General features: G+C 39.8%; 3 protein-coding genes across 3 annotated transcripts in view; all 3 read right to left on the bottom strand.

Annotated features, from left to right (window-relative positions):
* The window catches only part of mterf4 (mitochondrial transcription termination factor 4), a 3,027-nt gene extending 2,668 nt beyond the window's left edge, over positions 1-359 (bottom strand). Inside the window, exon 1 of the mRNA XM_035671475.1 lies at positions 314-359. Coding sequence (XP_035527368.1) covers positions 314-340 — 27 coding nt within the window. The 5' untranslated portion in view covers positions 341-359. The remainder of the gene's footprint in view (positions 1-313) is intronic.
* Positions 360-1,129: 770 nt separating this feature from the next.
* pask (PAS domain containing serine/threonine kinase) lies at positions 1,130-12,014 on the bottom strand. The gene is made up of 21 exons (XM_035670819.1): positions 11,600-12,014; positions 11,234-11,455; positions 10,824-11,053; positions 10,557-10,727; positions 10,239-10,373; positions 9,921-10,055; positions 9,505-9,730; positions 8,528-8,709; positions 8,312-8,438; positions 7,265-7,436; positions 5,741-5,928; positions 5,405-5,534; positions 4,262-4,851; positions 3,955-4,097; positions 3,682-3,849; positions 3,365-3,490; positions 3,138-3,272; positions 2,843-3,042; positions 2,322-2,455; positions 2,065-2,214; positions 1,130-1,833 (listed from the first exon to the last, which is right to left on the bottom strand). The coding sequence occupies exons 2-21, from the start codon at positions 11,436-11,438 to the stop codon at positions 1,658-1,660; spliced, it is 3,723 nt and encodes a 1,240-aa protein (XP_035526712.1). The 5' UTR covers positions 11,439-11,455; positions 11,600-12,014; the 3' UTR covers positions 1,130-1,657.
* Positions 12,015-12,146: 132 nt separating this feature from the next.
* The window catches only part of kcnab1b (potassium voltage-gated channel, shaker-related subfamily, beta member 1 b), a 30,112-nt gene continuing 22,116 nt past the window's right edge, over positions 12,147-20,142 (bottom strand). The window contains exons 8-13 of the mRNA XM_035670432.1: positions 15,321-15,406; positions 14,578-14,698; positions 14,396-14,490; positions 14,150-14,270; positions 13,924-14,012; positions 12,147-13,808 (exon numbers count right to left, since the gene is read on the bottom strand). Of these exons, the coding sequence (XP_035526325.1) occupies positions 13,719-13,808; positions 13,924-14,012; positions 14,150-14,270; positions 14,396-14,490; positions 14,578-14,698; positions 15,321-15,406 (602 nt within the window). The 3' untranslated portion in view covers positions 12,147-13,718. The remainder of the gene's footprint in view (positions 13,809-13,923; positions 14,013-14,149; positions 14,271-14,395; positions 14,491-14,577; positions 14,699-15,320; positions 15,407-20,142) is intronic.

Genomic DNA, 20,142 nt, shown 5'->3' with positions numbered 1-20,142 from the left:
AACAGTATATAATAATAACAGTATATAATGATAATATTAATAATATTTATAATAATATAATAATAATATGTATATATAATATGATGACTGAACAGATATACATGTATACACATTAAGTTAAGCAGAATAAACAAGATATCATTAGCATACGTTAGCAAACATGAAGGTTATAGCGGAAGTTCGCGGGCTGTCTGGCGCTAAAACTTTCTACGACATGTTTGATGTATTATTACATTAACTTAATTTAATAATTAATTTAATATTATTATGAAGAAATGTCAAAATTGCCATGTTTTGTATCATCCTGGTTCACCTGACGTGCAGCAACTCGGGTACCCATGCTTGTCCGTCGTATATATACTTCCGTGTTTCAGCTTCAACAATGGGTTATAGAGAACAATGGTTCCGCTGTGCTCTACTTTCTTCACGGAATTTACAAAGAGGGCGCACAGCAAGTAAATATCACATTTGAATATTAACCATTCTTTTTATAGGTTACATTATACGTTTAATGTGTTTTCAAAAGTACTCTGTATGCTCTAAAAAGCAGACCACTATATGTCTGACAGCAGTGTTGACTCCAAACTGATGAGACTGGAGATGTATTAGTGATTTATTCAACAAAAGATAATTCTGCCTCATGTTGCTTTCTTTTAAACCTAAACCTCTATTGTTATAAAAATGGTTAATTATTATTGTTAGAAACACAAAAATGCTTATTCCACATGTATTAATCAATCTAATTTATATATGACTACATATACCTGCAATATAATATTTCTGACTCGTATTATTTTAACTCAAGTTGATATTAGTATACTTTGCAAATTTTGGTTTTTCTACAGATTTCTGACAAATTAAATCCACTTTAGGGCCATTCTGTTTTTGAAATCTGCAGTTTAAAGCAGACAGCCCGGTCAAACAGCCGGTGCTATCTGGTACTTGTTAGAAACTGATGTAATGAGATGTATTGCACCATTGATTTTCTGTCTTTACTGGCTGCATAAAGAATAGAATATTCAAATAAACAAACAAAATCATCTCACAGTTCAGATTAATAGGCAATTACTCTAGTATATATAATATATAATATATAATATATAACATGACAAGAAAATATAAGAAAATGTTTGTGGTAAAATATTTATTCATGTATAAAATAAATAGATAAAATATTGTAAATATACTTACATTTTTAATTAAAACATTAAAGATTAAAAATCATGACCTTAAAAAAAAGATATTTATCAAACAAAAACTGGATCTATAAAACAATTCCCTTTAACTTTATCTATTTCTCCATCAAACTAAGTTCTCTATGGTGTCTGAGGTTTACAACTTAAGGTTGTAGTCACTTGTGTGTTTTGGTGGCAAAGCTGGATCTCTGAACCATTACTATGATTTTAATGCTTTAAATTTCCCCTAAATCCATAAATAACAAAATTGATTAAATAAAACAAAAAATATTCATTGCATTTCAAACAACAACAGCTTGACAATTATATTCATTACACATGGTAGCAAGCGGTGTCTACTTCATAAAGTCCCATTTGTCTCTAAAAGCTTCCCTTGTCTTATTTTGCACTTTACATCCTCTTTGCACTGCTGCAGACTAAATGGACGGACCATCGGGCTCCACTCCCTTTAAATTCAGTCTTTAATCCTCATGGAGATACTTCTGAAGCTCTGTTTCTAGGGCCACCATTGACAACCTGTCATCTTCATCTTCATCCTCCTCCTCCTCCTCATCAGGAAGAGTCTCATCACCTTGGTCTGGGAACAAGCCTTGCCCGATGTACAATTTAGGACTGGACTCCTGGTACTGTGGTGAGCCTGTTAAAAGAAGAGGTTCCAGGTCTTTAATAAGCACACCTGAGACTACAGATTACACAGATTATCTATGATAGTTATCAAAAGGAAGCGCATACTCAATTACAGGTACATTTATTTACAGGTATTGCAGAAATGAAAACGATATTAAATTACAGGTGTAAACTCGTCAGATCTGAAGTGGAAACATGTCTGGCCGTTGTCAGTCCAACTCTAGTGTCAAAGAGTACTCACAGTAGGTCTGAGTTGTAGGGACCACCTCTGTCCAGCTGTACTCTGACAGGGAAATAGGCTGGCTGATCCAGGACTGTAACAACAGCTGGTCCAGAGTCATTCTCTTAGCGGGAGCAGGGTGCAGTAGCCCACATAAAACACCATGCAGGTCTGACAGTGTACAGAGAAATGAAATGAAATTCATGAAATGTTGTTGGAAACTGAAACATTATGACGGTCAATGAAAACTAATACTACTATTGAGTACAGCAGTATACCTTGAGAGAGGGGGAATGGGGGCTTCAGTTTGGCATTCAGGATCTCCTCCACATCACAGAAAGGGTTCTCACTGAATAGCAGAGTGTAGAGCAACACACCAAGAGACCACATCTCCAGCTCTGGACCCTCATAGCTACAACAGAACCCCAAAAAGGAGGCAAAGAATAATTAAATAAAGCTTATACTTTGCATTAAACGTATACTTGGCATTAAGAAACACATGGCAGCATTTTATTCAACAGTTAATTAAGTGTTACTGTATGGCTTTTCTAACTTTACGATCAGTATATCCTTGAAGTTAGTTTAATTATAGATTGTAAAGATTAGTGGGTCATAAAAGTCATACAGGACTGGAAAACAGTGCTCTAACCAAGATTCTGGTGTCAGATTTAATGCTTTGAGTGAGCAGTTATTCCCCTTTTGACCTAAACCATCTATAAAAAGAGACCATTATAATATTTAAAGTCCTATCTGTTGTTAAATGAAAAGGACTTAGAATTCTCAGTGATTATATACGTACGGATTCCCCTGAAGCACCTCCGGGGAGCAGTACTCCAGTGTGCCACAGAAATTGTAAAAAAGCTTCCTGGGAGCCATCATGGCAGCGGAGCCGAAGTCTATCAGTCGAATGTGGAAACATGTGTCGATGATGATGTTCTCATCTTTTATGTCCCTGTGAAGGATGTTCTTAGTCCTCAGATAGAAGACAGCGGCCACCAGCTGGGAAGAGACAGAACCTCCAGTTTAAGAAATGACTGCTTCACATGTCAGAGCCCATTCTCGTGTCGTATGTATTTTCTTGGCTATAAACATACCTGTCTGAAGATGTAACTGGCCAGGGGCTCATCCAGTCTTGGCTGCATGTCTATGAATTCAAAAAGGTCCAGGCCATCTCCGTGTTTCTCCATCACCATCTGGAAGTAACTCCCATTCTCAAACACCTCCAGCACCTAGTGGCACACACACACGCATACTCATAAATACATAATTGAGCATCATGAATGAAGGTTTCTACAATGCTCTGATGTGACAACCCAGTTACCTTGACTATGTTGTGGTGCTGTACTCGTGTCAGTATGGCAATCTCCTGGCTGACTCGTCCCAGCATGGGGTCATCTACCCAGCAGTCACTCACTACCCTGGCCTTGCTAATGAACTTCACTACCACCTGCAAATGTTAAAAATCCAGTAAAAGGAGACAACGTGATCACAACGATCAGATTACCCTGAGAAATCTCATGGTTTAACTTCGTTTTCACACAATAACAATTGATGTCAAATACTTTTACACTTACATTCATGCATATTGTACATGCATGAATAGGATGTGTTTCTGCATTGATTCAAATGTTTTCTTACTTCTTGTCCATCACTGCGTCTTATTGCCTTCCAGACGAAACCAAAGGCTCCTTTACCCACAGCTTTAAGAGGCTGATACTCTTCCTCAAACTGCCCGTCACAGGCTCGAGACTGCTCCAGGTCCATGGTGGAGCGCAGTGCCTCCCCATGACTGGCCTCACCAATCCTCTAAAAAGGAGGAAAGGAGCAAAGAATGAGGAATGTTTTGTATTTTCCTAAAGAAACATTATGTGCCATACTGATGAGATAATAAATATGTTTACTACCACTGACCTCTCCTAGACTGACTCCTGATTGGTTGTGCAGTGATTGGTCTGTTTGCAACAATGACCCCTGCTGTCCAGGCCTGCTCATCCACACACAGAACATGGAGCTTCCATCAGGAAGGTCAGTCCTGTGAACATCACACTGCACATCTGGAGAGGAAAATCATATAAGATAGACTTTATTGATCCCACACTGGGGCAGTCTACGTGTTACAGCAGCCCCAGATATAACATAGGTAGGAAAATAAGGTACTGGTTAAAGTTTTTTCAATCTGTAGAATTGTTTAATGGGAAACAGGTGTAGTAATACCAACCTACTCTTGTGCCATCTCTGTGATATGCGCTTCCTACATATCGCCCCTCCAGTATCTGTGTACTGTCTGAGGACAGTGTGCCTCCATTCACCTTCTGTTTCTTAGGAGTAGATGTGGCAGGAATGTCGGTCATTGACTCAACCCCACCATTCATTTGCACACAGAACCCTTGACTCTTGTCTTTATGAATTGAAGAGATAGCTGCCCACTGATCTTGCTCGCCCTGGTCTTTTTCTCCTTGCTCTTCACTTGAGCCATCTCTGGCTCCCACATCAGCGTTCCCAGTCTCAACAGGCTCCGCTTCATGGTCAGACTCTACCACACATGGGGAGGGTGTACGCAGGAGCTCAGCTGTATCACAGGATGTCATGGAGTGCTGGTTATCCTCATTGTACCCTCCGCCGCTGAGCAGCTCTAGACTACTGCTCAGATCTAGATCAGCCAGGGCCCGGGTCACCAGATCACCATTGCTGTTAAGGTCCAGGAAACAGCTGGCTGAGTCCACTATGTGTGCTGAGGGGGAGTCCTCTGTCTGGCCTGGATCAGAACCACAATTCCCAGCAAATTTTTCACAGAAGCCAGAGGAAGACCTGGGGAATTGAGTTTGTAATTGTTTGGCAAATCTTTTTAGAATACAGACATCCTGATATTATTTTATCAAAATGAGGCGGGGAAATATGAACATTTCTCAAACCTGGCATGACAATTAGGAAAACTATGGCCCGTTTCAGTGGTTATTTGCCTGTAAATTGTGCAAGTGAGAAGTTGTTCCGTCCAAATGGATGTTAAAGAATTACTTTGCTCTCGTCATACCAGGAGAGATACATTTTCTTCCAAATTGCAGTATCAACTGTGAAACTCCAACTAACAAGCAATCAGCCTAAACAGTTTGAACACACTGAAGGAATAAAAATGAAATAGAAATGAAATGGATTTTAATTTTAATTAGTGATAAAATATGCACAGCAGTTTTAATTTCTCCTCGTCTTTTAGCCTTAGTTACTGACATAAAAGACGAACTGTGGCTAGATATCCGATGGGATGATTACATGCAAATAAGGTTGAAGCTAGCTGTATATTTTGGTGCCAAATATAATGAATGAAACATCTCTTAAAGGAAAAAATTGCAACTTCTCCCCCCACCTGCTCTCCAGTGAGATGACTTCAAAGCTGGAGTCTTGGAGGACAGAGGCACATGGGCGGTGGTCTTTTCCTACACCAGCAGAGGTGCCACCCACCCCGCCAACAGCATGTCCATTCTGAGTGGGAGTGGCTAAGAGAGAAAAAACAAAACAACACTGAAAAATACTGAATACAGCTTCTCAAACAATGCTCTGTAAGATATGTAAGTTTTCACTACCAATTTCAAAATGTAATGTATTTCTTACTGGGTTGCAAGGAAGAACTACAAATACATTATTTTAAACAAAAACTATCTAACAGTTTAGCTGCATCAAACCAACATTTTATGAACCTTACTGCCGAGCTGCAGTTCTTGGTTATGGCGTGGTGGTTCGGTGGTAACCAGGCAGAAGGTGTCTTCTTCTGGGGGTTCCACCCAGGCATAAGTCTTGAGGAGAGCCTGAGTGGTATCTGCACTGTCTAGATGATTACTGCAGAGAGCAACTTGTGCTGCTTCTGCCATCAGCTCTGTAGTGTCATCGGCCCTGAGGAAAGAAAGGCTGGATTTTAATGTAAGTATTGTAATGTCAATCAGGATCAAATAAGAGTGTTATGATCATACAATGAAGGCTATTAAAAGTTTAGATTGTAGTCTTATGATAAAGAAAGTCATTAACCAATAATTAAAGTATGTTCCGCATAGTGGCAATTCCATTAACACTATGGAACATTAATTTTTCTTTGTAGTGTAATCAATGACTGATAAAGAAATTTATAGAACAGCTGCAATACCATATTAATGTTTCCCTACTTGTCTGGTCTGTAACCATTTAAACCCCTTGGTATGGTGCCTCTTATTCATCCCCTTCACCAAATCTGAATGTGGATGAGTTACTATATATTACTATATATACACACACTGTAGATCAATATATCTTTTATTGTCTTAAAATATATGGAATGCCCACAGAAAGCCTAGCCAATTTCTACCAGGCCGTCACAGAGAGCATCCTTACAGGAGGAATACTGGTGTGGCTTGGCAACCTGAATAAATAAGACCACAAACAACTGAGATGGACAATAAAAACACATTAAAAATCACTGGAACATCACTGCTACAGCTTCAAGACATTAACATCACCCGCTGCAGAAGGAAGGCCCTAAGTATCAATCATCAGCCACCTAGCAAATGTCATGTTTACAGAGCATCATAACTTGGACCAGCAGCCTCAAAGACAGTTTTTACCCACAGGCGGTCAGAATAACAATATGCACCGAACATAACAGAGCTCACAGTAACCTTTATAGCGTGGGATTCCTTATTTACTGTTTTAGTTATTCATTCATTCATTGCACTTCAATGTACCCAGTACTTTGAATGTGTATGACAATACACTTGAAACTTGACTGAAACTTGCTGTGACATTATTTGTCCAACAGATGGCAAAAGAGGGGGGCATTAATATATTGTACATTTGAATCTGAAATCATCTTCCAGTGTCACAGTCAGGATCATTTGTTTATGTAATGAAAGACTCTCTCTCTTTAAACAATTAATTATTATTAAAAGTTTAGAAAAACTGTATATGGCTTGACCATAGAGTTGTTGTGCTTTCAGATTTACTGCCAGGCACATTAAATATATATGCAGTCTGCTGCTGGATGTTGCTGCTTTCTTCTGTCCATTATTTGTGAAAATACAAAGCATAGATTTGGTCTACGCTTAATTCTAATGTCTCCTTTGTATCATTTTCTGTGCAGGTTTAAACACGATCATATTCAAGCAGTTTAGTATCATTTGGTAATATGAGGTCATTTAGTTATCGAGTACAAAACATTCAGGTGGCTTATGACCACGAGGACATGGGGATTGCTACTTACAGAACCACACGTGTAGAGGTGACAGCAGGAGTAGAAAGGGTCGACAGAGCACTGCCCTGTTTATCCAGCCTGGTGCTGGTTCCAGTGAAGATCCTGCCTCTCCCTGTGGATGTTCTTCCCAGGGCTGCGTGATGCACCATGGCCATATCACCAGCCACCAGTGAGGAAGGGTCTAGGATTGAAATGATTAAATCACACATAGTGTAAACAAACAGTACTTTATGACAAGACAAAATAAACAGAGTTGCAGCATTGCTATGATAGGACACCACTGTGAGGTGCATACGGGAAACACCACAACACATAGACAACAGTGTAGACTAGTGGTATTCAAAGGGAATTTTGAATATAATATTAATGGATTTGTCACTCTTGTTATTCTTTGTCTATTTGGGGTTAATAATTCTCTAATTTTAACAACTATAGGTCCCATAATTTGGGGCTGTAAACACGAAGTAGAATGTTGCCAGTGAGTTAGTTTGTAGTAGGGATTTTTTTGGTTAACATTTTGACAGAATGGCAGCATTAAAAGTAGAGCTGCAACAATCAATTAGTTGCCAACTATTAAATTAATTGTTAACTACTGTAAATTCTCTGATTTCAGCTTTGTGTGAAATGTGAATACAATATATTTTTTTATTCTTTTTTAGTCCTCTAAGACAGTAAACTGAACATCTTTTGGGACAATCACCTTGGGCTTTGGCAAACAGTGATCAACAGTTTTCACTATTTTCTGATATTTTATGGATGAAACAACTAATAGATTAATCGAGAAAATGATTGACTTCTTAGGTAAGTTCTGAAGTTTTAAGAAGCGTCTTCTTTTGTTGTTGCTATTTCTAAATGGGTTTATTTAGGTATTGATATCCTCTGGAAATAAAAACGTGTGCATTACAAATCTGAAATTTCCCGATGTTTTTAAAACACAGATGCGCACCTGTCACACAGTATCTTTGCCTCTCCCTCCATGCCCCCCTTCAAATCTTTCAACTCAGTTTAAAAAGCTGCCATCTTGTATTCATCAAATCAAATACATAAAATGCTCACCAAATTTCCCTGATACTTTGGATGAAGCTGGACTTTTACTAGCCTCTGCTTGATTAGCAGAGGAGTTGGCCTTTCTGTCAGAGTCAGACATCCATCCATAGAAGCCGGGCATCAGAAAAGTGACACTCTGTTGATGACAAAGCAGCAGTGACAGAAGTGAGAGTTGGCATAGTTGTCAATCCAAACAGCCTTATTCAGCTGGTCATTCTGGCTAACCTTTCTCAGCAGCTCGTCCTTGTTGTAGCCAAACAGACTGAGAGCCAGGTGGTTGTGGATGCTGTAGATTGAGCCATCAGGGTGGAGCAGGAGGAGACCGCTTAGAGGAGCAAACACCCAGACTGTTCCAGAGTACTCCAGAGCGGGGCTGGGGGAGAGGACAAGGCTGTCTACTTTGACTTCTGTAAAAGTCAAGATACACATTGCAGATGCCAAGTTAGTTACAGCAAGTGTACTAGATTACAGTATATGTAAATATATATATGTAGTATATCTTTTTAGGGTAGATATATAGTTTTACCCTATAATGATTATGTTCCATATTGGATTGGTTAAACAAGCAAATGTTACATTTTTTGAGGATGCTATTCAACAAATACACACAGTAGAGGGTGCACATGAAAACATTTCATGAAAAAAACACTTCACTCCAAGTAATCAATATGGGTCCTATTAGATTGTGCATGTGTTTTTAAATGGTTTATTTGATGGAGAATATTCTCAACCCATTAAGGAACACATACTTTTTCAATTCTAAATCACCAAAGCTGGATACATGGTTTTCACTGGACATCTATAATGCAGTGTACGTGTTTTAAATTCCTGTAAGTTGGTTTCATTTCAACTCCTACTCCTTTGTTGATGGATTTTTGTTTTTTGGTGTATGTTGGCATAACTTGGGGCCTTTTCTCCTGACATTAAATTACTTTCTTAACATTGATAACTGACATTCAACTTAAAACCGCAACTTTATATCAGTGCCTGCCAGTGTCTTCAAGCTTCATTACTTTTCTATCAGCGGGTAACATTATCTTGTCTAGCTTTTGTATATTTTTCTTATAATAAAAGTCTGAAGAGTATATACTGCAAGATGTTTTTGAAGAGATTGGGCAGCATAAAATAGACAGTGGATTGCACCAATTTCTCCAAAATAATATAACCCAGCCTTGTCTTTAAGAAACAACTGAACACCGTACCAGAGGGTGGCTCTTTTCCATGAGGATGCTCACAGTGTTCCCGGTTTGAGTCTACTGACTTGTCCTGTGGATCTGAGCTTTCAAGACTCTCTGTTGGGCTGGTCCAACCAGTTCCATTGTTTTGGTGTTGAGGCCTCCCACATACCACTGCACCCTGAAGTTTGATACACAGCGGGACTGATGCACCCCCTCTGCTTATACCACACACTCTCTGAACCCTCAGCACCTGAATGAAGAAGGAAAAGCAAAGTCAAAGATGACCGACTTACAGAAATACCTGAGCTTAAAATGTTCTTTTCTCCATGTTCCTGAAATGTCTAAGAAGCACATTGGTAAACATGAACTTGAAAGCAAAGCTTAAGAAATGGATTCTTTCCTTAGCTGAGTGGGACAGTTTTGGTGTAAAGTGTGCTTACCTTGGGCAATGCATTACTGTGGAGGGGGATTTGTAAAGAAGGGATTAGCTCCTTAACAGACGCTCCTTTTAACTCGTCGGTATGGTGGTATCCATGGAGTTGGGCAAACGCCAAGTCACAGGTTAGGATGCTGCCCTAGAAAAGACAGCCAAAAGGATTGTTATAATTTAATATTTTAATATTTCACCCAGTAGCATTTACTTGAAGATGTTAATACCATTAAGTTGTGAAAAGCTTTTTTAAAAAGACAAGAAAGCCCAAATACTCATTGAAAATGTGGGGGGGAAAGAAAAATCACAGTACCAAGGTTCGACTTACATCTTGTGAAAAGGAGAGAAAGGCTGATATCCTTTCTACATTTTCCATTATGACAAGCCAGTGCTCTTCATTTTGTGACTGCCTGTAGGTACACACCGACACTGGCACCTCTCCAGATAATGTCACAACATCCACCTGCAGAAAAAAAGAGCATGTTAAGCATACAAAACACTCTAAACAGGCACATTCTTGCAACAGTGTTGTAAGAAATTTTGACTACACAGTAGTTAGAGTCAATATAAGCACATCTATGCACATCTATGCTTTCAATTCTTTCATTTTCATTCATTCAGTTTTTTTAGTCAGCATATTTCATACCACTTTTCCAGACACGGTTGCAACAGTTCCATCTTCAAGTGGAAAATCTTCTTCCAAAGCTTCTTCTAGGACCTGAGTGGTTTTCTTCAAGATACAGGACAGCTTTTTTCCAATCAGCTCATTGGTGGTGCACTCAAACAGCTTGCATGCCTGTTCATTGGCTGACAAAATCTGAAAAATGAAGATAAAACACACTCACAGGTTATGCTCTAGTTGCAGTAATGGTTGGCCAGTTTCGCTCACATTCAATGCACACATTAAAAGTACCTCTCTGGTGTTACGGTGGACGGTGAGAATGACTTTGTTTGGGTTGAGGGCAGATGGAGATCCTGCCAGGTCAAAATCTCCAGAGATCAGCTGACTGAACAAGCTTTCCTCCGCCTCTGACACAGTGGACAGGTGTGGCAAGGTAACAGCAGACACTTGGGAGCCAGGATGCAAGCTAGAGATCTGGTAGTTTCTTGTTGCGACAGAAGTGCAATCATCCAAACGTTCACCTGTAAGCAAACATTGGGGACATCCATCATCCACCATTATCCTCACAACTAGGGCTGCCATTTAGGTAATTTTGCTTGGTACGATGGTCAATTATCAAAACTGCTGCGGATTGAACGTGTGTCGTTTGACTCATCACAGTAGCTCGACTCATAATTACAACCAAATCAGTTCACACTCACCTGTCAAGGAGCCAGGGCTGTAACGACGTTGCAATGCCAAAAGGCTCTTCTTGTACAGCGGTCTCTGAGTACCTGGGTACGACTTATTCAGGTCATAGTCATCTTCCAGGAGATCAGAGGAGAAGTCGGGCACCACACAGATTGTGGATCCTTTAATTCTGCTCAGCAGGCTCACCCCAAAATGAGCCTCAGTCGACAGTGACATAGCTGTTTGTTATCCAGCTGTGATTGAGCCACATATAACGTTAGACAATGCACGGTTGCAGCATTAGAGTAATAACAATGTACGCGGAAAGGTTCAGCAAACAAACATGTTTATTGACAACATTTGAGTCACTCAGGTATTAAGTCCGACACAACACTTACTTCAAGTCGTAGAAAGGAAACCACCCGGCTTGTGTGTTTCCTAGCTTGATACCGGGCACAGCCTTTTCAGTTGACGCTAGTTACGTTAGTTACGTTAGCTGACAAGGTAACGTTACCTCCCCTGTGCTAACTAGCCTTCAGCTAACCTTCCAGCCAATACAAACAAAACGCTGCCGTGCTCTGTTTGGTTGTGAAACAGCGGGATTGCAGCTGCACCTTTGAACGGCTTTATTCCGAGTGGACGTTTACCGTGGTGTTAGCGGCAGGTTAGTTGAAGGGAAAAGAAAAAAGAAGACTTTACTGCTACTAGTTCGCTTTGTTCAGCAGCAGTTTTTGTAAACCGCGGGCTTCGAGCTCCAGCCGAGTAAATTCGACGAAGTCCCCCGAAGCCAATCAAATATCACGGTTCTAAACAAGAGGCGTTCATTGGATAATTTTCCGCAAACGCCCGCCTTTGTTTCCATGGAAACCATGCCACAAACGCAAAAGAAATCAAATCAAATACGTCAAAAATACAAAAGGCGTACATATTTTTTTACAAGTCAAATAATTCACACCTTATTTTATTATAAAACAGGAAGACACAGACGAACCCCAACAGCAAACAGCAGTAACGTTAACTACACCAGAGTGTTTCAAGTCACAGGTTGTTGTTGTTGTTTTGTTTATTTTTAATACTGCGGGCTAGGTTTACACTGTAACTCAGCAAACAATACGTTTACCCTAGCTTTGTCATTTCAGTTTTTAAGGGGCGAAAAATCAGAAGGCATCCATAACATTAATATAAAATTACTATAGAGCTTTAAAACATATCACGTTAGAATTATAAGCTCTTTATTTGTATGTACAAATCTGATGAACAACATCGAAATACATGTTTGAACAGACAGAACAAAACAAAGATCATCACATTATGTAAAACGGGCATCTGGGAGAAGTTGGGTAAGAATTCAGTGTGTTCCAGGTGCAGTGACTGCAGGGGTCCATATGGGTTTTATTTTTTATTGTACTGAGTGTCTTCATTAGCTACACGGCTTTGTTTTTAAATTCACAACCTCCCCCTCAGGAGGATCATCTTCCCAACTTCAACTAGACAAATGTTTAAGCCACAGCACAGACTGAAATTAAATGAATCAGACATGATCATTACTGACAGAAAGTCGGGCATAGTCCAAATTAAAAGAGGTTGGAAGGGTATAATAGGAAAGTACACTATGCTGTACTTTTGCATAAGTGAAAAAGGAAAAAAAAATACAACACAAGGAGATGAAAAGCTCATTAGCCTATGACATAGCTGCGTAATAAGGAAATATATAACAGTCAGTACAGATGTTTTGAAACATATTTTTTTGTTTAACTTAGCTCTCTTGGTATTAGCGACAACATTGTGAGCACAATTTCAGTTCATCCAGTACGGAAACGATTCATCACGTTGACAGGTCAGCTCCAGCTGCAGTTAGCATATCATCCAGTCTGCTGAGACCAGGCCCAATTACACACATCATCATTGATTTTTTTGTTTTTTTATTATTTAAACGTCACAAACATCTAGTAAGGTAGATTTCTTGAACATTGGGTGACACATTTTCCATGTATTTACTGTACGACCATGAGCTTATGTGATACTTTGTGGAGAATAAATGCCTCTTAAGTTTTCTCTTTTTGATACACTGACACCCTAAATCAGAAACTCACGATAGTTCACTAACTGGCCCATGCTAGTGTCAATCAGCTTGATTGTGCAGTAATCTATTTCTCCCAAATGTAATCTTTTGCTTCTTTAAATTTGTGGTTCAGCAGCTTCTGCACAGTTTTGTTGGAGCGGAGGAGAATGTCACCTCCAGAAATCACCTTGCTGGATCTTCTAACTGTTGTTCCTTCCAGTGGCCTGCTTCTATAGCTGTAGCATGCATGTTTTAGTCAAGTAGCTCACTTTATGAGAATGAGTACTGGTTGATCCTTATACAGACAAGGAGCCAAGCAGAGCACTTTTACACAGTCACACACACAGTCATACGCGCACACAAGCTAAGTTGGGCACGCACTTATGGTGCCATGGCTGTGAGAAGTGAGCTTTGATAGGCTTTTCCGAGCATAGTTCACTAAAACAGGGTCCATCCTAATGGTGGTAGTCCTTTTTACTGTGAGGACGATTTCCAAGTATATGATCCACTTCTGTGGCAATGCCTGCTGTCATCTTTGGAATCACCTGTGCACAAAATAATGACAGAGCACATGATCGATGCTGTTTGACTAGACCAAAAAATATAACAGTATTTAGTATTCAGTAAATAATTATTCAGCTCATGAAATGGGCTTTATACCTGAATGGCTCCAAGGTTCTCTGTCAGCTGGCTTGGATTGGAGGATCCCAGCAGCACTGAGCTCACTCCCTCATTCCTTAGGCACCAAGCTAAAGATGGAGGATAGAATTGCTATTGTGATATCACGGTATCAGACTGAATGTAGAGAAACACTGAATTTGGTTGTGAGCAACATGTTCTTTGTTTGCTTTCACAGGAATGGAAAGTTGAGGGTCTTGTTCCTTACCTATAGCAAGCTGCGGCAAAGTACATCCAAGCTTCTCCGCAATGTGAGCCAGTTCCTTTAGCTTGGCTTGCTGTTTCCTCCCATCCTCACTCATTATTTTCTCCCTCAACCATTGGTATGGCTGGAGGAGCAGTAAAAATAGAATTATTACCCAAAACAGAAATAACTTTAGAACCAGATTATGTTTTGTTGAGAGTGAAAGGGTTGAAACATATAGACACTGGTCAAAAGAAACTTTGCCCGTACCTTCATTGAGGCCCTGGAGGATTCTGGGACGCCGTTCTCATACTTCCCGGTGATGATTCCACAGGCCAAAGGGGACCAAGAGACCACACCCACGCCTGAGATTGAGCAATGACCAATGATCAACTAGATACACAATCCATCACAGCTCTATTCAGAAAAGCTTGACTTCAGGAGAAACTTACCTATCTTATGGTAGAGCTCTGGCAGCTGAGTTTCCACTTTGTCCCTCTGAAAGAAGTGATATTCTGCCTGCTCACACACTGGTGGAATTAAATTAAACTGCCTGGCCACAGAGTATGCTTCCTAATTGAATGTGAAGAGGGAATAAAAACAAAGGGGAGAAATGTTCATGAGATGAGCAAACTTGTATAAACACTGACCTTTACGTTTAAAGAGTTCTTCTCAAACTGCTGTTTGTTGTGTAGTGTTTTAACATATTAGCTCATTTTGGATTTCATTGTCTTTTACAGTGCTGATAGTATTGAGAGCAAAATGGATATCTAAATAATTAGAAGACCTCCCACTGTAATCTATATCATTATACATGTATTTTTTTTATCTGTTTAGCCAATGGAAATCACATGTCATGTAGTCCAGGTGATTAGAGTGCATTAGAGTGCGTAGTACAATAATGTCAAGCTAAACTGGAACTGTCACCTTTATTTGCATTTTCTAATATAATTCTGGAAGATGAAGATGCCTTTATAATTGCTTTGTAGTGGTAAATAAGAAAGCAAATATTTTTCCTAATGTGTTTCATGGTATTAAAAAATCCCACAATATGATTAATGATAAAAAATAATAAATATCAGCATATTGCCAGACCTAAATAGTTTTTTTGTCATAGGAATCTTTTTTTAAAGCGAAACAGTTTTTTGTCTCAGGTTGCTTGCTACAAGATGCACAAAGACTTTCCATCACTCACCATGATCTCCATGGCGGACCACCGGGACGTCCCCCAGTACATGGACATCCCCTGGTTGATCACATGTGTCATTGCTCTCACTATCTCTGTAAAAATAAAATATTAAGGGGCAGATATATACATTGTCAATAATCAAACAGTGGATGGCGCCACATTTACAACTTTTATATAACCTACAGGAAGACCATTTTTAAAGGTCTGCTTATATTAAGGTTGATTTGTAACATCTTATCTATTCAAGAGTTTAAAGAAGACCACAAGACCTTTTAAAAAGCCTTTGGTAAAACTAGCACCTTCAGGACAGTAAAAACAAAGATGATGCTTGAAATGCATCTAGCCTCTTTGTGAGAAAGGCTCGTCTCCTTTTAAACTAATGTGTAAGCATATATTCTTTGCTGGGGTCATGCGACTATAATGTGGCCAAACGCTGCAGGGGTTTAAATGAAAAGACTTAGCCAACCTTGGCAGAAATCATAGCAAGTTACAACTGCAGGGGTTGAATTCAGTTATAGTGGCCTTTAGTGGTTGGTGTATTTGTGCTTGAGGATGCAGCAAGGAAGCAATGGACGGTGGAATAGTGGATAATGAAAATGTAATATATTTTATTTATATTATATAATAAAAACTGCTGTAAAATTCTCTCTCAAATGAGTTTTTAACCTAGGATATCCCAATAGGAGGTAATACAGATATTATTTTGAATGTGTGTCTATTGTATGCTGTGCACACACAATCTAATTACTGTGGAAAACAACAGTAAGGTGGTAAAGCAATTTCAGTTCAAATTGTAATTGAACTTAAAATGTGTCAATGAAACATCCTCTACATTAGCACATTGCAAAGTCTGGAGAAAAAATATGAATACGGGAGACAGAAAATGAGGGTGAAGAGATGAGAGATGATTAAAAAAAAGCGATTCCTTTTCATCAGTAGTCCTCTCTCTGGACCAAAATCCAAAATGTAGCGCAGTGAGAGACAGAGAGCAAGCGTGCATGTGGGTGAAGCAGGTGCGAGGGTAGAGGAAAAACAGTACATCTGCTCCGACAGGGAGGGAGGGAGGAATTTGGAGGGATGTAAGGACAGAAGGAAAAACTGTGAACCAAGAAACCTTGGAGCAACACAGGAGTTTGTGAATATATGTATAATCCACCTCAATGCCAGGAGGGGAGGATCACAACTTGATTCACGGCAACATTCATGCTTATCTAGTGGCCAGTCATTACATAACGTTTCTTTCCATGAGGCCGCAGTGAGTCATCAACTCCAACAACAGATGCCACAGTGAGCATAGTGCTCAGGTGAGATATCCAGCACACACCATTGACACCCCACTCACATAAAAGCCCACTGCAGTTTTTCAAGGAGGATGATGTGGGTGAAATTGTGGGCACATGCGCATGGTGATGCGTGCATGAATGAACAACAAGTACTGTATTATTATGCCCTTGAACGTATGAGATTTGTGTACAGTTTAGAGTAAACATGAAGCTATAGCCAGAAGCCAGTTAGTTTAGCTTAGCACAAAAGCTAGAAACAAGGGGAAACAGCATCTCTGGTTCTATCTTAAGGTGACAAAATCCACCTATCAGCAGCTCACTAAATAACATATTATATCTCATGGAGGCAAACAAGACTCCAGGAACATATTATGCATGACCAACCCACCCAACATAAACCCCAATGTAAAGCCACAGCGTGTCATTTTGATACTTTAGATTGTACAGATTAAACCAAGATATAGCATGTTAATTAATGAGCTTTACTTTAGGCAGAGCAGGGCTAGCTGTTTCTCCTGTTTCCACTCTTAATGCTATGCCAAGCTAACCATAGCTTCATACTTACCCAGAGAAAGTGTCATTATATTATAGATATTCTCATATAACTCTCAGGAAAAACACTAATATAAGCCTATTTCCCTAAATGTCAAACTATTCATTTAATTAACTATTTATTTTCAATCACATGAAAATCTTAGTTATGTTGCATGCTTGTCTGAAGATGTTGAAACCATGTTGTAGAATAATTTATGTTCAGACTGAATTGGCATATACTGTATTTAGAATTGTTTTGGAACTAATCACTTAATGTTTCATATTGTTATAGTTCAGTCAATAAAAATGCATGAAATATGGGTAAATCCTATTAATGCACAAACTAACTAACTGCCTGGCTGCTAGCCAATATCAGCCTGTCCTTGAGACAGCAGCAACACGCCACTGAGCCTGGAACATTTGGTCAACTTCAGCCAGCAGACATCACAGTGGCCCTCTGCAGAAAGCAGCAGAGTGTGGAAGAAAGCATACGGCACACACTGAAGTCCATATCGGTCTGAGCAGGTGTCTATGTGGATGTTGAGGTTTCTTTGTGAGAGTTGCTTTACAGTGAGATGGTACTCATTTTGAAGCTAATGTTTATCCCCCTCATGCACACACACAGCGGTGATCAATAAGTCACGCCACAGGAGATTTTCAATGGCCGATGAAGCCCTTTCTTAGTTTTATGGTTGTAGGAAAGAAGAAGTTGTGAATGTGCAGCTAAAAGGAGGATAAGCACTGAGGTACTGAGTGGGTGTTATCATCCTGTATGTTCCTCTTTATTGCTGAACATATCAGGAGTGAGGTGATATCCTGGCACTTGAAGGAATGTCCTTAGTGGATGGCTTGAGGTTTGTGTTCAGTATGCTGTGGAAGTACCATTTCATTTGCTCTCCAGTGAAAAACTCTTGGCTGGAGGGATTGATATAAAGTCTATTTATTGATACATTGTCTGCTCTTTTTCCTCGGCCTGTGTACCCGATTCTTTACTAACTCCGTCCGGGGGATTTTTTCATATTCAGTTGATTGAATGGATTCAATTTACTGCATATTGCTGTGTCAAATAAAAAAATGTGCTGACTGACTGGATAGGGACATTTTGCCAAGACTTAGACAGTTTACTCTGCAGGCTATGGTATTCCTATTAAAACAATGAGTTCACAATGGCATAGATGCTTCTCCTTGAGGACCCTTCTCATCATATTTACTATAATGTAACTAATTTACGAACTAGCGAGATATGAGCTGAAATTTCACCTCTAAAGGTCCAGTGTGTAACATTTATAAGGATTTATTAACAGAAATGAGACACAATATTCGTAAATATGATATATTTTCTGAAAATAAGAACTGTTATGTTTTGTTACCTTAGAATAAGCCTTTATGTCTTTATGCCACTGGTCACCTTCTGTGGAGCCTGCCATTTGAGCCACCATACACTAGCCCAGAACACAATGGACAAAGAAAACACTACATAGGGCCATTTGTATTTTTCACAAGTTTCGCAGTCACCCTAGTTTCTATTTAGCACGTGGAAGGAGAGGGGGAAGTGAAGGAGTTTCAATCTGCAACTAATCATCAAATCAACAGATACCACAAAATCCTATACACTAGTCATTTATCCCTTGGAGGAGAACTTCCATACCTTCTTATCACTATAAGTGACAGCTGCTACAGTAAAGAGCAGTGGAGTGAAGGGGAAGTCAGAGCCAGGAAGGAGAAAGGAAGTTGGATATTTGTGATCCAACTTGTGCCTGCCTGTGCTGTTAGACTGGATGTAAGCCAAAAGACAATGCAAGTCAAGAACAAGTAGAGGGGAGAAGAAGAGAAACACAAAGACAAGGATGAGTGGTTGGGAGAAGAAAAGCAGTGATGGTAACAAAGGGAGACTCTGTAGCCATGACATCACTTTTTTTTGTCCCCAAGGGGACACATGTTGTCTCACACAAAGTCGGAAGAAGTTAAAGTCATGAGAACAAAAGACAAACAGAAAATCCACAGAAATGCATGCATACACCTGTTAGTTAACATTCTTATTTAAATATTTGGAGCTAAAGTTGGTGTGGGGTTTCTTTGTGAACCCTTTCTGTTCAACTTCAGGAACATGTGGGTGTGTATATCAATATCTTGTATCATCTACACTGACCTGCAAAGGCCCACAGAGGTGTAGAAGTCTCACTTTTTCCATGTTGGCACTGCTCTTCATCCGCGAGAGAAATGTTAGTGCTAATGTATGAGGATGCACTGTTTTGTGTGTGTGTGTGTACATGCAGTTCTACTCTTTCTCAAGTTGTTAAAAGTGACTGACCCTCTACACGATGATTCATTACAGTGGCCTTGCTCCACTGTAATGAAGGATGAAGAAAACGTGCACAATGTTTTACAGTGATTAATGGGTGTGACTGGGTTGCAGAGCTGCTGAAAACAAAACACACTCAGCCTATCTGTCTTTATAATTGTGTGTGTGTGTGTTTTTTTATCTGGCATCTTTCTCTGTTCAGTTTTTACATCCTGTCACACTCTCAATCAATCATTCTATCAATCAGGATTAGACTTCTCTAAAGCAGTTGTCAATAGTCAAGTGACTTTATCTGCAGAGACGGGTTACTAGAAGGTTTGACAGAGCATGCCGCAGGGCCAGCCTGCCAGTCACCAGTACTACCAGTGACAGTAATGCCCCGGGAACAATAAGTATGACAGATTGGCCTCCCACAGTCTGCTGGCTCACAGGGGAGGAAGCATCGGGGGCAAAGGGGAAAGACTGGAAAATATTTTAGTGAGCCCAGTCAGACTCCATGCTTTCAGCCAAATACTACCTGTGGAAGAGGGCCGGTAGGATAGAAGAGGGGCCCAAGTATCTGTGAAGGCCACATCACATGGGAGGAGTAATTGAGGAAGAAACTGGAAGTGTGTGAAACAAATAAATGGTGACATAAGGTGGATGTGTGGGAAAGGCAGCGCTAGAGTGTTGAAGGGAATAGAGCGCACAGTAAGGCTTGTATCTAGTG

The sequence above is a fragment of the Morone saxatilis genome, unplaced genomic scaffold (genome assembly GCF_004916995.1).
Source record: "Morone saxatilis isolate NCDOM2014 unplaced genomic scaffold, NCSU_SB_2.0 Contig23, whole genome shotgun sequence".
NCBI lineage: Eukaryota > Metazoa > Chordata > Actinopteri > Moronidae > Morone > Morone saxatilis.
This window is presented reverse-complemented; position numbering and strand designations above follow the sequence as displayed.

Bases quoted from the DNA above. Each gene is read 5' to 3' on its own strand.
- pask (XM_035670819.1), bottom strand. From the start codon at position 11,438: ATGTCACTGTCGACTGAGGCTCATTTTGGGGTGAGCCTGCTGAGCAGA. The intron at 10,728-10,823 runs GTACTTTTAATG...TTCATTTTTCAG, and splicing joins TCCACCGTAACACCAGAGAG to ATTTTGTCAGCCAATGAACA. The intron at 8,439-8,527 runs GTTAGCCAGAAT...TGTCATCAACAG, and splicing joins AGGACGAGCTGCTGAGAAAG to AGTGTCACTTTTCTGATGCC.